The 17,500-nt window shown below is 48.7% G+C and overlaps 2 protein-coding genes across 2 annotated transcripts in view; both read right to left on the bottom strand.

Moving 5' to 3' along the window:
- The window catches only part of psip1b (PC4 and SFRS1 interacting protein 1b), a 14,474-nt gene extending 3,476 nt beyond the window's left edge, over window positions 1-10,998 (bottom strand). The window contains exons 1-11 of the mRNA XM_037541223.1: window positions 10,844-10,998; window positions 10,163-10,255; window positions 9,343-9,404; window positions 8,162-8,300; window positions 7,353-7,850; window positions 5,425-5,569; window positions 3,634-4,491; window positions 3,401-3,456; window positions 2,055-2,374; window positions 1,819-1,865; window positions 1,306-1,385 (exon numbers count right to left, since the gene is read on the bottom strand). Of these exons, the coding sequence (XP_037397120.1) occupies window positions 1,306-1,385; window positions 1,819-1,865; window positions 2,055-2,374; window positions 3,401-3,456; window positions 3,634-4,491; window positions 5,425-5,569; window positions 7,353-7,850; window positions 8,162-8,300; window positions 9,343-9,404; window positions 10,163-10,249 (2,292 nt within the window). The 5' untranslated portion in view covers window positions 10,250-10,255; window positions 10,844-10,998. The remainder of the gene's footprint in view (window positions 1-1,305; window positions 1,386-1,818; window positions 1,866-2,054; window positions 2,375-3,400; window positions 3,457-3,633; window positions 4,492-5,424; window positions 5,570-7,352; window positions 7,851-8,161; window positions 8,301-9,342; window positions 9,405-10,162; window positions 10,256-10,843) is intronic.
- A 3,455-nt stretch (window positions 10,999-14,453) lies between these two features.
- Window positions 14,454-17,500, bottom strand: part of LOC119263980 (zinc finger protein basonuclin-2) — a 13,396-nt gene continuing 10,349 nt past the window's right edge. Inside the window, exon 5 of the mRNA XM_037540905.1 lies at window positions 14,454-16,652. Within this exon, the coding sequence (XP_037396802.1) occupies window positions 14,685-16,652 (1,968 nt within the window). The 3' untranslated portion in view covers window positions 14,454-14,684. The remainder of the gene's footprint in view (window positions 16,653-17,500) is intronic.

Here is a 17,500-nt window from a genome sequence, read left to right as displayed (position 1 = left end):
TGAAAGTGAAATGTTCTCTGTTCTTGTTTGATTCAGGATTTCAGCTGATCGTCAGTTTCAGGGGCTCCTTTCTCATGTTTTTCATTTCATAATGTGCCAAATGTTCTCAGTGGTGACCGGTCTGGACTGCAGGCAGGTCAGTTTAGCACCTGGACTCTTAATACGGAGCAGTGCTGCTGTAATACAGTCAGAATGTGGTTTGACATCGTCCTGCTGAAATAATCAAGGCCTTCCCTGAAAAAGACGTCGTCTGGACGGCAGCAGATGTTGATAAAACATGTTTATATCATTCAGCTTTAATGGAGCCTTCACAGATGAGCAGGTCACCCAGACCATGAGCTCTAATGCCCCCTAAACCATCATGAATACTGGCTTTAGAACTGAGCACTGATAAGCTGAGTGGTCTTCAGCCCGGAGGACACAGTGTCCATGATTTCCTAAAGAATTTCAAATGTTGATTCGTCGGACCGCCGGACACTTTTCCACTTCCCCTCAGTCCATTTTAAATGAGCTCGGGCCCAGAGAAGGTGGCAGCGTTTCTGGATCCTGTTTATATTTGGGTTCTTCTTTGTGTTTTAGAGTTTAACAGCGTTTGTGGATGCAGTGATGAACTGTGTTCACAGTCAGTGGTTTTCAGAAGTGTTTCTGAGCCCATGCAGTGATTTCCACTACAGGATCATGTCTGTTTTTAATGCAGTGCTGCCTGAGGGCCCAAAGATCACGGCCAGCAGATACTGGTGTTCAGCCTCGTCCCTCACAGACAGAGATTTCTCCAGATTCTCTGAGTCTTTAATGATGTTCTGCACCGTAGACGATGGAAAGCAGAAGCTCTTTGCTGTTTTATGTTGAGGAACGTTCTTCTTGAACTGTTGCTCTATTTGATGGTGCAGTCTTTCACAGAGTGGTGACCCCTCCTCCTCTTTACTTCTGAAAGACTCCGCCCCTCTGAGATGCTCTTTATACCCAGTCATGTTACTGACCTGCTGCCAATCAACCACCAGGTGTTTGTCTTAGCATTTCACAACTTTACCAGCCTTTTGTTCCCCCGTCCCAACTTTTTTGCAATGTGTTGTGGCATCAAATTCAAAATGGGCGAATATTTTTCAAATAAAAATAAAATTTCTCAGTTTCACCATTTTACATCTGGTCTCTGTACTATGTTTGGAAAAAGACAGGGTTTCAATGATTTGCACATCTCCACCAGAGACGCCTCCACATCCCCAAATCCTGCACAGCGCAGCTTCACCCACAATCACATCTGCATTAACTACGCTATTGAAACAGAACGTTAAAGGAGGAGCTCACAGGATTATCGAGGGTCATGGAGATCCTAATGTCACCGTGCAGTCTGTAAAGCAGAGAGTCAGTGACTGACAGAGCAGGATCTGGGAAAGAGAGCGAGAAAGACATGATCAGCACAACATTCGACAAAGCGCTTCAACCCAGTCTCCCGGCTCAAACCGCTCATCATACACGTCCGCGTGTGCGATGTGGAGCAGGTGCACAGCACCTTCCATTACAAGTCTATCACAACAGGTGTGTTTCCTTTTTTAAACAGGCAAGTCGGCAGTAATTAGGCTGAGAAACGCTAAAGGAGTCAGACACTCCAGCCAGACCACGCAAGCCCCCCTCTGATGAAGAACCCTGCAGGTGAGAGGAAACTAAGCGGGCCACTCTTTTCCGACAGCTGACGAACGGAGAAGGAAGCTAAATAGCTAAAGTTACTGTTAGGAAGCAAGAAAACACATTTTAACATAGCCCAAAAATCCACATCTGGCCTGTCCTTTCAGCGATAGAGAGAAAGATTTTGTCCTTTACCTCTCCGAATGTCCACTCTGTCCTCCTCACTCTTTTTCTTGCTCAGCCTACAAAATAAATAAAAAACCCACACCGGTCAGTGAGTCACTCTCTCAGTCTGCCACCACTGTGTGTTCACGTTTAACAGTCTGAGATCAGCTCAGTGAAGAAAAAGAAAGAGAAGGAATGAGGCAGATCGACTCTGCGGGCAGTGAAACTCTGACCGCTGCAAAGCTCAGTATCAGCTGCTCACTCACTCGGCCGTCCTGCTCGCCTCCCTCGGCGTCTCTTCGCTCCGCTCCGCGGCCGTCTTCCCGCTCGTCTCTCCTGTGCCCTCCTCTCCCGCTTTAACCGGCGCTCTGCTGTCGTCCTTTGCTGAGCGGATCCGCTCAGGGCGTTTTGGAGTGGCGGGTTTGGACTCCTCGTTCCCCGTCCTGCTCTTCACCGTGGATTTATCCGTGGTTTCATCCGGACTTTTGTCGTTTTTCTGCATCTCCCGCTTTCCTCTGGTGGAGGTGACCAATCCCTGCAGAGATTTCAGCACACTCAGCCTCCGCTCAGCCAAGACCTTACTCCTCTGAGAGAGAGAGAGAGAGAGAGAGAGAGAGAGAGAGAGAGAGAGAGAGAGAGAGAGAGAGAGAGAAAGGGGGGGGGCGAGAGAGAGCGCGAGAGAGAGCGAGAGGGGGAGAGAGAGGGGGAGAGAGAGAGAGAGAGAGAGAGAGAGAGAGAGAGAGAGAGAGAGAGAGAGAGAGAGAGAGAGAGAAAGGGGGGGGGGCGAGAGAGAGCGCGAGCGAGAGCGTGGGGGAAAGAGAGCGAGTGAGACAGAGAGCGAGTGAGACAGAGAGAGAGGGAGAGCAAGAGAGAGAGGGAGAGCAAGAGAGAGAGGGAGAGCAAGAGAGGGGGGGAGAGAGGGGTAGAGAGAGGTAGAGAAGTAGAGAGACGGGGGGGCGAGAGCGAGCGCGAGCACGAGAGAGAGAGCGAGTGAGACAGAGAGAGAGGGAGAGAGAGAGTGCGAGAGAGAGGGGTAGAGAGAGGTAGAGAAGTAGAGAGACGGGGGGGGGCGAGAGCGAGCGCGAGAGAGAGAGAGAGAGAGCGAGAGCGTGGGGGAGAGAGCGAGTGAGACAGAGAGAGAGGGAGAGAGAGAGTGGGGGAGAGAGCGAGTGAGAGAGAGAGAGGGAGAGCAAGAGAGGGAGCGAGAGAGGGAGAAAAACAATAAAAAAACTTTATATTTATTTATAAATATATTAGCTCGTGTTCTCATGCCTTGAACAAAAGATTTGTCAGGAACGTCAGGAATTTGGTTTAGGATTGTGAACTTTCAGGTTGATCTGGTTGGACTGCAGCTGTTCGATTTCCCACAACTGCGTCACACTGAAGGCCTTGAGTGGGCGGGGCCAGACTGCTGCATGCAGAGGGGGCGGGGCCAAATTTCCACAAACGTGAATGGGAAAAATGTTAATAATTAGTTTATAAAACTCTTATTACAAAAATAGAGCTTTGATTAAAGCGAACCTGCGTTAGTTGATTAAAATGCGTCAAACGAACTTTATTACACGGAAACCTCCAACACGCCGACCCTCAGCGCAGGGTCACTTCCCTCTACCTGCTCTTTCCTCTGGTCTTCTGCCTCTCTCTCTCCCGCTGGCTCTTCCCTCTCCTCTGTCTTCTCCGGCACCGTCTCCTCCTTCTCTCGCTTTTTCTTCTTCTTCTGTTCCTCTTCCTCCTGCTCTCCTTTCCTCTTCCATCCCTTTTCCTCCGTCTCCTTCGTCTTATCCCCCTCTTCCTTCTTTTTCTGCACTGCTTCTTTTTCCTTCTTCTTTTCCTCTCCTTTCTCACTCTCTTTCTCGCCTTTCCTCGCCGGTCTCTTTTCCTTAAGTGTAGCCTCCTCTTCTTTCTTTCTCTCTCTCTCTTCTTTCTCCTGCTCTTTCCTCTTCTGTCCCTTTCCCTCCAGTCTGTCTGCCTCTTCCTTCTTTTTCTGCACGGTTGTTTCTTCTCTCCTCTTCTTCCTCTGTTCCTCTTCTTTCTCCGTCCCCTTCGCTGCTTTCCTCTTCGGCCTCTGGTCTTCTGCCTCCTTCACTTCATCCACCTGTTCCTTAGCTTTCTGCACCTTTTCTTTCTTCTGTAGCTCTTTCTTTTTCTGCTCCTCCTCCTGTATCTTCTTTCTTTGCACCGCTTTCTTTTCTTGTTCCTCTGCTTCCCTCTTTTTCTCCTCTTCTTTCTTCTGCTGCTCTTTCTTTCTCCGCTCCTCCTCCAGCGCCATCTTCTCCATCGCCTTCTTTTCCTTTTCCTCCGCTTCCCTCTTCTTCTCGTCTTCCGCCTTCTTTCGCGCTTTGCTTTTCCGCTCCTCCTCCAGCATCCTCTTCTCTACCTCTTTCTTTTCATCTGCTTCCCTCTTTTTCTCCTCCTCTTCTTCCTTCTGTCCATCTTTTTCCTTTTCCTCTGCTTCCCTCTTTCTCTTCTCCCTCGCACTTCTCTCTGGGATGCTCCTCAGCCGCTTGCCCTCACCTCCTTCTCCTCTTTCTTCTCTTCCCCTCTTATTTCCCTCATTCTTTTCTACTTGTGAAGAGGTAGATTTTTCCCTCGCTTGTGGTTTGGACACAAGCACTTCCGTCCGTCCTCCTTCATCTGCCTCTCTCTTTTCTCCTCTTCTCTTCCTCGTTCCTCCAGTCTTCTCTTCTTGAGTTTTCTTCGAGGCTAAAAACACAGAGACAGCAGGAACGTTTACATGCAGCCTAATAATCCGTTAATAATCAGACTAATAGCTCAATCGGAATAGAATACTTCCATGTAAACACCTCAGTAGGAATAGTCTAGTACCGTTGAGGCCATTCGGAATACAGTTTATATCTGATTGAACGAGGTGCGTAATCCTGTAAATAATCCGTTAAATAGAGGAATAATATCCGTGTAAACGTCTGTATCCGATTACATTCCCTATCGGAAAGTTTCAGTCCGTTCTGCATGTGCGTCGCGTCACAGTGAGAGTTTATACCGTTCAACACGGCGGAGCAGAAACTGGTCTGCAGAGGAGACGAAGTTCATGCTCTGGTCTTTAAAAGACGGCGGTGGGACGGACGTCCAGCTTATGCGTCTCAGAGCACGACGTCTTCCTCTCGGCCTTCTTTAATAAGGACGTGTGAAGGACGTTTTCCTGAGTCTGACGTCATTTTAAAGCAGTTAAAAACACAATCACTGCTCACTGCTGTTCATCTCACTCTGACTGGACCTCACGTGATGTTCGCTGTCATGGTAACGTCTACACTAAGCGCTACTTCACGCATGCCCGTCGTTTTGGATCTGATTACTTGTAGTGAGCAGGTAAACGAAGATTTTCCATCAGGTGGTTGAGTAGAGTGAGAATAAACACCTCAGTCTGAATCTGTAACTGCCAAATATCTTTGCATGTAAACACAGACGCTGTAATGGGAAACATTCTGAAAGAATGTAAAAAACTGAAAAACGTCATGAAGAAAAACGACAAAGGACACGTGAAGGACGTTTTCCTGAGCCTGACGTCAGTTTAATGCCATTAAAGCCAGCGTGTAAACCCAGGCGTGCAGCTCGAAGCCTCTGCGTTTGAGTGAGGTGTTCTGGGCCCGACACTCACTTCCCTGCACCACAGTGTACCTGCTGGGTCCAAAGAAGCAACCCTGGGAGCTGGAACGTTTTCCTTCAGATCCGATGCTTCGTCCAACTTCCGTCTCTGACTGGCTGCTTTCGTCGGAGCCTCATCAACCGGTCGGTCTGCAGCAAAGTCTCTGGGCTTCAGAACCTACAGTACAACACACAGCACGCCTTACACAGGTCAATATATGAACAACAGGTCAACACGTGACACAGACCACCTCACCAATCTCAAACACAGACCACGGCTCTCAGAGACTGGACACGGCGCACCTGCAGGGCTGATCAATGATGCTTCTGCGGGTTCGAACGAGGCGCTCGCATTTTAGAGGAAAATAAAGGGCAACCTGAGCGCGGACACACAGGCTCTCAGGGCCAGACCTCGTAACGAGAACGTCGGGTACAGCAGATAAACTCGCGCCGTTAGCCCATCGATAGCTCAGCTGAAAGGGTCCCCAAACAGGTGGAGCTGAGCTGTGTGAGCACTGAACACCCTGCAGACACTACAGACAAACATCACGTCCTACTAAGAAAATGGTCCTATAAGGAACCTCGAAATCCAAAAAAACCCTTCAGCATAATAAAGAATTCTTTGCATCATGAAAGCGTTCATCAAAATGTGCTCTAGATTGTTCTACATGGAACCTTTTTGAAATGGGTTCCTCTACTGTTACAGTGTCAAGCTTGTGACAGCACACCCCTTTCGGTGCTACAGAGAAAAACCTACAGCACATTCTCCATCAGTCTGAAGAACCACTTCATGATGTAGAGAACACTTCCATCATGCAAAGGGTGTTCCTGGTTCTTTCTGGAAGCATTTTCTTTTCTAAAGAACCCTTTGAGACTTTTAGGAGCGCAGGGAAGAAAAAGCTCTGCTAAACCGGATAATATTTCAGCTTTAGGAAGAAAGAAAACGAATGTAGTTCCAGGTCTGCTGCGGCTGAACGCGGCATCTGCTGTTCAGAGTTGTGATGATGTTTGGGAAAATACACGTCAACAGATCCGCCTTCAGACTAAACAGATCAGTGGAGCTCGTGGGCGGGAATGGGGGGCGGGGGGTGGGATCCTTGTTTGGAAAGTATTTCCAGGACCTAAAGCTGCTCGAAGATGTGTTTTTGTTACAAGATCAGAAGATCAGAAGATCAGATGATCACACCAACATATACGCGGCTCACGGGACACATTTACCGCTGGCTGATGACGACCTGAACCTGAACACCTGGCAGATGAAATCTGAGTTTTTTCTACCTTTGAATTTGTCGCTTTAGCGTCTCGGTGTGTTCTTCTGATCCTTTTTCAGTGCAGGACCAGCAGAGGTGTGAAGATGCACATCACTGCTCTCAGAACAAAACCTGCTCCATTTCTGGGGTTCTTCAGTTTTTGACATATTTGGGAAACGCCTGCTGCTCTTCACACCGAGCGTAAACTGACCCTCACCAATCAGGCTTGGTTAAAGGTCTAGTCCCTTTGACTCACATTGGATGTGAAGTCGTTTTTCTCCTCCTTCTTTAAAGCTTTGATTCTGGAGATACGAGGTTTTGTCCCGACAGCAGTGAAAGGCCTCGAATGCTCTGAAACCGAGACTCATCTGGATTTGTGATCTCTGTGTTGAAATGAATCTACGGAGCTTTATTTCTGCTCTACACTGGCTGTTTTGGCTCAGACGAAAAATAACTGCCAGCAGAAATTCTTCCGTGCCCACCCTCTAACAAAATAACCCCCCAAAATCAAACGCCAGTGGGTCTACGGCACAAATCCCACCCCTATATGACCCACTTTTCCAGGCTGCAGTCGGAAGGCTTGTATTGGTCACTGACAGACCTCAAAAGCTTGAGAACGAGGGACCCTCGGAGCAGAGCGAGGGGCTCATCGGCCACAATACAGACTCAAATGGTTAAATCTTCCCTGAACGATAAACGCTGAGCACTTACTTTTACGGACTTCTTCGCTGTAAAAAGCGGAAGTTTCACTTTCAGCTTATTTCCCAGAGTCTTGTTTCTTCCAGCTTTCACCTTCTTTGCATCCGAAAGGATCCTGTCCTTGGTAGTGCTCCTCTTGGCCGCGCTGACCTTCCTCGCGAGGATGGCCTTCTTGGCCAGGATAACTTTTTTGGCAGTGCTCACCTTCTTGGACGAACGAGCTGCAGAAACGTTCGCTTTTCTGGAGGTTTTAACAGTTTTAGCTTCGACGGCGGCTCCCGCAGGCGGTCTTCTCCTGGCCGAAGCGTCAGACGGCACCTTCTTCTTGGGAGATGCGCTCCTTCTCACCGGCGTGTCTTTCTTACTGGGCGTGGGGGGTTTAGGTGGAGCTGGTGTGGAGGCTTTTGGAGACGTCACGTCGCTCTTCTTTGGCGTTTTGGTTTCTTCTGTCGGTTTTGGTTTTTTCGGCGCCGGCCGGCTCTCCTGGAGCTTCTTCACCAGAGCCGCTTTCTGTCAGAGAGAGAAACAGACGTCAGATTTACTGGAGATTTAATTTCACAAGCTGACAGCAGGATGAAACGGTCCTTTTGTCTCTGCTGTATCTCAGGAGACACTTCAGGACCCTCCCGATAAGATTCACCAGAGAGGAACTGCGTCTTAAAGCTCCCATTAGGACCACTTTCATCAACAAAAGGCCACTCACTCCCATTCAGAGTGTAATGTAACTGAAAGTGGCTCATACGGAAGAATTTTCCTCTTCCCTGTATCTGATAGACCACTGAGGTCGGATGCTCCAATACAGGTGCATGTCCTGAACTGACCTTTTGACCTTTGAGGCCGACCCCTGGGTCGTTCTCGATCTCCCACATGGCCTTATCGAAGCCCCCTCGCCTGATGTCTTTGCCGTACTTGTCCTTGTTGGGCCAGTAGTGGGCGATGTCTTTGGGGATCAACGTCGTTCTACAGGAAAACAAGAGACTCCACACTGCATCATCACCGTCAGGACAGACCCTCAGTCTCGGTTTTAGGCCGAATCTGAGAAGACCAGCTGCCCTGGACCTGCCCTGGACCTGCCCTGGACCTGCCCTGGACCTGCCCTGGACCTGCCCTGTACTTAAACCTCATGAAGATGACCAGACCAGCAGAAACCGCCCAAAATGACACGGAAACATCAGGTTCCATTCATTTCCACCTGAAGGCAAGAAGGTTTTTCCATCTCCTGTAAAGTTACTGTTAACACCATCACTGCAGTCGGAAAAAACCTCGTATCTCCAAAACGGTCACTTTTTCACAGGAGAAGGAAAAAACACTTTCCTTTCAATGCAAGTCAATGAAACCAGACATCTGTCCAAGACATTCTGGGCCGTGTCTTTTGGTCCAATGATCATTAAATTTAGACACAGTAGCCACTTTACCTGCAGCCTAATAACCCGTTAATAATCCGATTAATAGCTCAATCGGAATAGTCTAGGCCGAGCGAGGCCATTCGGAATACAGCTTCTATCCGACTGAACGAGGTGTGCAATCCTCTAAATACTCAATTAAATAGAAGAATAGTATCCGTGTAAACTCCTGTATCCGATTACGTTCCCTATCGGAAAGTTTAAGTCCGTTCTGCATGAGCGTCGCGTCACAGTGAGAGTTTATACCGTTCAACACGGCGGAGCAGAAACTGGTCTGCAGAGGAGACGAAGTTCATGCTCTGCTCCAGACACGGAATCTGTTCTGCTTCCGTCTGTGACTGTCGGCGTTACAGAAGCTGCAGAATTAACTTTAATTAACGTAATTATTCCGCGCTAAACGAACACGGCGGTGCTTTTCTAGCGGAATCTGTGTCTGTCCACTTCAGCACCTTCCCACTGACGTCTGTTAACATGTTTACTTCATGTTTTCTGTGCTTTTCCAAATTCCTGTCTGTGGCGACGCGATGAGACGGGAATTCTCCCTCACCTCCTGTACCAAACCAGGACAACGTGCTGTGAAACGTGTGGGTGATACTCACGTCTGGTGCGTCCCATAGAAGAAGATGGGGATCTTGTCTCTCGGAGCTTTTCCCTCCGCGATCTGCAGAGACCACGGAAAACATCATCACATGAAAAGCACTCGACTCCCTTTCTCCCTGATCGGACTGAGACACGGAAAACCTGCCCACTAATCTCGTTTCCTCGGCTTCCCTGGTCTTGAATAACGCCACCCAAACGCAGCTCCTCCACACCCGAACCAGAGCGAGGTTCCTCTGCCGGAGAGCCGACGGACTCTTGGGCTATCTGGGTGACTACTGGGCTCTAGTGTTTGTTAGCATCGTTAGCCTCGTGGCTCCAGTTCTAGACCGAAGCAGCCAGACTCGACCGTATCCGGGCCGACGGACTCGTCGGGAGTCAAATGGAAAGTGGACCTCGTTTTTTGCCGAACTAATCTGACGGCAGGTTTTTAGCGAAGACTCCCCACTCGCTTCTCTGGGCCATACCGGGCCGACCCGACCGCGGTCCTAAATCTGGGGATCAACGAGTGGAAAATACACAAACACTGAAAGGCGTTTTTATGGCACAGAATCACGAAACGCCTCATTTTAACACACGAAAAACACAGAAAACCTCCCATCAGAACCGAGTCTGATCCGTAAGGACGGGTTCGGTTCGGTTCTGCTGGGGCTCAGAAAAACACGCTCTGCATCGCGATAACCAGAAGTACCACGATACCGATAACCGGTCACACCGCCCACCTCTGAGCGCCTCCTTCACCAGGACCTTCCTCTCAGCGCGGCTCGGTTCGGTTCGGTTCTCTCCACAGCGCTAAAACCCATCTCGGGGTTATTTACTCACCCGGGCGGGCCAGAACGGGTATCCCTTCATCTTCGCGAACACGATGTCTCCGGGACTGAAGTCGTGCTTGGAGGCTTTAGTCTTCATCTTTACCTGCGAGGGTAAACAGAGAAACACGGACTGACCGTTAATCAGACACCCGGGGGGTCACGGCCAGGCCAGCCCAGCCCAGCCCAGCCCACCAGAGCCCGACTCCACACTGACCGGTCCTCTCAGAGAAAACACTCCGGCCAAACTCACCACACAGCCTCTCAAAACACGAGCCTCACTTCCCGAACTTCCCGGTCCACCTTAAACCTGCAGCCGCCACATTATGTTCCGCTTCTGGCGCCGGAGTGGAACTGCCGTATTTAAGGTGGACCGGAGAGTTCGCGTATGAAGCCGGAGATAAACAGCTAGCCCGCTAGACACATCAGGTTTCTCCATACCGGGAGGAGCAGAAGCGGGACTGTAACTCAGAGAGAGGCCGAACTGTGAGAAGAAACAGCTCGACCCGCATTTCCTCAGAACCATCTGACACTTTTTACAGACCCAACAAAACCGGGATGCGCGTTAACTCGGGCGCTCCTGCTACGGCTAACAGGCTAGCTCACCTAGCAGAAAACAGCAGGAGAAACGACAACAAAGCGCGAGATGATTCAGCCCGACATCGTCCGTCTAATCAGCCGACATACAACTCACCGGGACTCAAACTGCATATGAACCGAAAAGAGTGATGGAGGAGTAACCGAGCCGCTGTCCTCCGCAGACCGAGCCGATAGCCCTCAGCGAGGGAGCCCACTCTGCAGCGCCGCTCCGCTCAAACGGCAGCAGCAGAGCCGCTCTCCCGCTCAGCGGAGCGGACTGTACCAACACAGCCCCGGCGGGGGGGGGGCAGCGCTCTGTCTCTGCAGACTCGCCGTGGTTCAGCGCGCTCGGATTATTTGTAGATCTGCACTTCTGGCATGAGTCATTCCTGCGATCTACAAATCACCGAGGCGGCGAGTTTTAAGAGATTATTATTTGAAGATCAGCGAATTAACAGACAACATGTCTACCAAAACACTATTTGATCTGTAGATAGTTGTTTATTTTGACACATAGGCTAATTGCGCCGTCTGGCGATAAGCAGCTATTATGTTTACTATGTTTACTATGTAGGCGGCGCGGTGGCGTGGTGGGTAGCGCTGTCGCCTCACAGCGAGGAGGGCCTGGGTTCGATTCCCCGGCCGGGTGACCGGGGTCCTCTCTGTGTGGAGTTTGCATGTTCTCCCCGTGTCTGCGTGGGTTTCCTCCGGGTTCTCCGGTTTCCTCCCACAGTCCAAAGACATGCAGTCAGGCCAATTGGACATGCTAAATTGCCCCTAGGTGTGAGTGTGTGAGTGACTGTCTGTGTCTGTCTGTCTGCCCTGCGATGGACTGGCGACCTGTCCAGGGTGTATCCTGCCTTTCGCCCAAAGACTGCTGGGATAGGCTCCAGCATCCCCCCGCGACCCTGACGGAGAAGCGGCTTAGAAAATGGATGGATGGATGGATGGATGTTTACTATGTGCTTGCAGAATAATAACAGCTTAAATTCTTGGTTTGAAAACACGTAATTTATGTCATTGATTGTAAAAATAACGTAACACAAAACATTCTCTTTGTGATTTAATGAGCATTTACCGATATACATTTAAACATTTAAATCTAATTTCACATGCGCGCTGTTTCCTCGCTGTAGGCCCACACTATTCTCCAGCAGAGGGCGCTAAGAGTTGAACTCGCGACACAATCGCCTATTACGACCGATTCATGTTTAAATGCTATTTTCTAGATTTTATTAGTGAATATTAATTATTAATTTTATTAGCAATGAGTAGATCTACCTAATAGTGTAATTTATTTAGCGTTTTTAAAACACCGATTTATTAAAACAAGTCCTGAATCCTCACTGCAGGCACAACGGGTTGACGGCTGCAGTTCCTCCCTTTGACCACAAGGCAACAATGACACGTCCTCCGCTCTGCCGACCGTTTACACGGCGCCGCTGTTTCCACGGTGTTTTAATAAATAAATATATTTTATAAAAACAACAGACATATTTATTCACAAAGACACACATAAATCATGATGCCTGATTAGCGCCGCCTTGTGGCCACAATTCCAAACAGCAGCTGTGAATGCTCGGTGTGTGTGTCGAAGCTGCAGTGCAGGCAAAAGTCGTAAATCTGCGGCCTGAAAAAATGTTTGTTCTCATATCGACGAAAATGACAACATTTAACATTCAATAAAAAATAAAAACCCAGATAATATAAAATTAGAGGCGTTTACTCCGTGCAGCGCCGCCGCTGCTGCATACCGGTCTCCGGCAGAGGGCGCTGATGGACTCAAACGCTCGTCTCCATGGCGACACTGTTTACATTTTTAAAATGGGGAGTAAAACACAAACATTAATTCTTCGTTTACTTCAATTTAATCTTTATTATTTCAACAAAAATGACACGTAAAGACGCTGATATTCCAGCTGTTTCCTGCGTCAGAACGCAGCAGAAAAAGAGTTGCAGTTCAACCATTTGACCACCAGACGGCGCGAATTCCAGGAGCGTTAAATATAAATTACAGAGTTTTATATTTCACACATTTACAAACTGATTTTATTACAGGCAAAAAAAAATATATACAACAACTCATTTCACAGAGATTCATGAACAAAAACACATGTTGCCTTCTGGAAATAAACGTTTTTAAACAGAGAGGTTTTCTAGTTCATTACAAAGAACATTTCATTGATGTTATGGTGGCGTTAAAAGTGAAATATTAACATCTGAATGTTCAGGTTCAGCTGCTCCATCTAAAACCTGACTGAACCTCACGGGTTTGATGTAGGTTTACTGTAATGGACGCGGATAAACAGCCACAGTGGTATCAGACGTGCTGCTCTGAACCAAATGGATCAGAACACATTCTTACCGTCATTTTCATCCCATTTGACAGCGCCAGTCGCCTTTTATATGATGTGAGTGTTTCACACTGAGTGGGCCGACAGAATGACCACTGCAGTCCAACCGTAATGAAAACCTCACAGAACGTAAAACACAGCTGGAGTGTTTGTGTTTCTCAAGATCTGCTGTACAACCTTCAGAAGTTCTTTGAGCCTTAATGAAATTCAACAACAACGTCCTTAAAAACAGATTAGAACAAACTCACAGACACAACTGGACCATTAAATCTGAGGGGAGGAGTTCCGTCTGGATGCTGAGCATCGTTTCAGACAGAGTTCAACACGAAGACGTTAAGTAAAGTAAAATCTCTCGCCTGTGGGCCTGATTAGCGCTGACACTGGCTACCTGGGTTTGACTGACCAGGAAAAACCACAGGAAACGCCGCTTGGCTGGGAATTCCTTCTTGGAAAGTCAGGATGGTGTTCTCTACTCCAAGGTCAGGATGCGACGTCAAAGCAGTGACCACACATACGCAGTCGTGGGTAAATCTAACACTGAGCATCAGGCCTGAAACCCACTTCACATGAACACAAACAACAGCCAGCGCACTGCAAACGCGCACTGTGGCAATTAAAACACTCAGTACTGAAGGGGGCGCTAGAGGACCAATCAGAGAGGAGCTACTGCAACTCCAGCAGCCTCAGCAGCTAAACGTGGGCAGGAGAGGAGCGTGAGCTGCTTTACCTCTTCTGCTGGAATGGAAAGGCCATATTTATGTCTGTGTAAGCCGTGAGACTCCACTGCTCGTCTGCTGTGGCAGCTGAGAAAGCAAGCTGGCAGTATAAGAACGCCTGGATAGGCTTGGCTGTGGTTATAGCGCCCCCTGCTGTAATGCTCTGCATACAGCTCGCACTTGCAATGCAAACCCTGAGGTCTGCGTTCGTGCCCTTACATAACGTACATTTCAGGCGTAAAGGTCACTGTTTTGGGCGTAAAGGACACTGTTTCGGGCGTAAAGGTCACTGTTTCAGGTGTAGAGGTCACTGTTTTGGACATAAAGGTCACTGTTTTCAGATGTAAAGGTCACTGTTTGGGGCGTAAAGGTCACTGTTTCAGGCGTAAAGGTCACTGTTTCAGGCGTAAAGGTCACTGTTTTGGGCGTAAAGGTCACTGTTTTGGGCGTAAAGGTCACTGTTTCAGGCGTAAAGGTCACTGTTTCAGGCGTAAAGGTCACTGTTTTCAGACGTAAAGGTCACTGTTTGGGACGTAAAGGTCACTGTTTGGGGGCGTAAAGGTCACTGTTTGGGGCGTAAAGGACACTGTTTTGGGCGTAAGGGTCACTGTTTCAGGTGTAGAGGTCACTGTTTTGGACATAAAGGTCACTGTTTTCAGATGTAAAGGTCACTGTTTGGGGCGTAAAGGTCACTGTTTCAAGCGTAAAGGTCACTGTTTCAGGCGTAAAGGTCACTGATTGGGGCGTAAAGGTCACTGTTTGGGGCGTAAAGGTCACTGTTTTGAGGACGTAAATGTGTGACGCATATTGAAGTTATGAGTTGTACTGCTAATGTTAGGCGTGAAAATAAACGACGCTGCCAGTTTAGCTCTGCGCTGAACGCACTTCAACACTTTCCTGCTCCTTCCTGCTCTTCATCTGGCTCGCCGTTCTCCTCCTCTTGATCAGAGTAGGTGTTAAAGTCCTTTTGTAGGCCATATGCATCTGCTGGCGTCATGCCAACAACACCATTATTGGTCCACATGTTAAAGTCACAGTGCCTGCTGCAATGAAGGTCGTAGCTGGGGTCATACACCTCCTCCTTAACCTCTAAGAGACGCTCTTCTCCTCCACTTTGTATTCTCTCTCTCCACTTAGCCTCCCCTTCTGATCCCTTTCTCCTCATCCTCTTCTTCATCACTCCCTCATGCTTCTCTGAGCCCTCCTCCATGCTAAGGTTGCAGCAGCTGAATGAGGTTCTGGGCATTTTGAGAAGATCATGGCTGATGTGTTGGCTCTTATTTATACTCAAATAAATCTCATGGTCTTCTCCTTCATGGCTTGGCCTTCTACTGCAGCAGCCACTGTGGTCAATGAAGGTGTGATGTTCGTTGCCATTGAGTCTACTGGAAGGTTGTATTGAGGACTGTTGACTGGTCATTACGCCATTTACGAGATACATGTTTATATCACTCCCTTCACCCGTGTCTTGTTCATCATTGTCATTATCATCGTTATCGTCGTCGTCCTTGTATTTGTGGAGTTCCTGTTCATTCACCATCTCCCTTTTAATCTTCACCGGCATGCTGGACTTGCGCGATTTCTTCTTGGGCACTGTGTCGTTCATGCTATTTGGACTGTTCTGATTGGCTGTAAGCTGAATTGTAGCTCCACCCTCCTGCCTCGGTGTATTATGATCATCAAACATGGTTGTATGCGGTTTCAGAGGTTGATCAATCATTGATGTGCCGTTGTTGGTCTTGGTAACAACAGAACTACTTGATACAGGTGAGCTCCTAGACGACAGCACAGTGCTGTAGAAAGGTAGCACTGGTTGGACTGCCTTTATGGAGGGGAACGTGAGTGGAGCACGTGTGGTCTCCAGGATGGATGAAGGCAGCACAGGGACACCCAGAGGAGACACGTCCAGAGGAGGTTTGACTCTGCTTGGCAGAACTGTGGCGCAGGGCTGGGCTGAAGGCTGCTGGTGCTGGGGGGAGTTTGTGTTGCGCAGCGCTGCAGTGTGTAGCCGAGGGTTGGGGTTAGCGCTGTGCCTGTTGCGGCTGCGCAGTGAGCTGAACACCATGTTGCAGCCCTCAATGGTGCAGCGGTGTTTAATCTTCAGGTGGACAGCGTTGTAGTGGATCTTCAGGGTTCCCTTGTCGTAAAAGGTTTTTCCACAAGCGCTGCAGCTCACGCGGCCTTTGCGCACCATCATTCCAAGACCACGATCCCTCATGCTTGAGGAAGATGAGGAAGAAGAAGAGCAGGTGCCCGAAGTATCTTCTTTCACTAACACCACCTGTTGGTCTCCATCGCTAATGTGCTGCGCTTTATTTGAAGGCTTTACTAGCCCTGAAACACTGTGGTCAGTTTCACTCTCAAGCTGCATCTTCTCATCTGCAGTGCTAGCACCTGTAATGGGCAGTTTACTGCCTCTAAAAGGAGCCACTGAGTCGCTGCCGTCTGTTCCATGGCTCTGTTTGGCTCTGTAGACTACAGCAGAGGCCTCCTGGAGAAGTGTGGATGAAGGGATTAGTGGAGACGCAGACGGACTGCTGTACTGAAAAGGCAGAAGAAAAGCCAGGTTACCTCCCGGGAGGTTTTCAAAGTGGTGCAGGCTGGGTGGTGTTTCACCTCTAGCTGTGTCGGTCTGGAGGCTGCGGTGGTGGCTGCTGCTCTCGATGAACAGCCGGATGTCCGAGTCAGTCTTAGGTATTCTGGAGACTGTCGCCAGGCGGTCCTGCTGTTGCTGGACAGCCATGAGCTCTACAATGGATTTAGTCTCACCAAATCTCAAGAACTGCTGCAGGGTCACAACCTCGTCCTCAGGGGTCATCACCACCCAGCGATCGAGAACCTTCCCCATGGAGTCCTGCACGAAAACACACGCACACACACACACACACACACACACACACACACGCACGCACACACACACACACACACACACACACACACACAGGAAAACAGTGGAGAAAAAGGTAAGCAGTGGACAAAAGCAGGACCTACACTGGGGCCACTCTTATTGTGGATTTCAGGTTAGTGCTCAATACATAAACCCTGAGAAGGACATTTTACTGAGACTGTTCAAACACCTACGACACCACGGCTCAACACAGATGCCAGACGACCTCATAGAAAGTTTGACTGGGCCACTGGACTTGGGTGCCAGCTTGTGTTTTGAAATGTTTTTGACTATAATCATTTGTTAAGTATCTTAAAGCACAAGGAGGAAGAACTGAAAACTATTTCACCGTTTGAGCGTTGATATTATTGCACAATTCATAGAAAACACTCCAGAATAAAATAAGCATTTTAATACAAGTTTCACATTTGTGCAAAACTAAAGCCAAACGAGCTCCTGAAACTGTTTAATAGAGCATTCCTTTATATATATACTGTATATTGGCATGTCTGTATGTTGATTCTTAGTGTGTTTTATGTTATTATATAATATGAATCTGTTCTCCTGGATGTGTGTAATCGTGATGATCTAGTTCTCTTCCCTCTTTCTGCTACCCGTTATCTTCCCTGGGCGTTGGATCAGCTCCTGGTTTGAGTGAATGGGAATGGGATGGTATAATGAGAACTGGCTCAGTAAACTCTCGGAGGCCTCGTGTCCTACAGGTTTGTGCTCACAGCCTACACATAACTCAGTACCTGGCTCGTCTGGTTGCCGGGGAGTGGGTGTAACGGTGAGCTTAGTGATGAACCTGATTC

This window comes from Pygocentrus nattereri, chromosome 9, assembly GCF_015220715.1.
Source record: "Pygocentrus nattereri isolate fPygNat1 chromosome 9, fPygNat1.pri, whole genome shotgun sequence".
Classification (NCBI taxonomy): Eukaryota; Metazoa; Chordata; class Actinopteri; order Characiformes; family Serrasalmidae; genus Pygocentrus; species Pygocentrus nattereri.
Note: the sequence above shows the minus strand (reverse complement) of the source record. Positions and strands in the feature narration are given on the sequence as shown.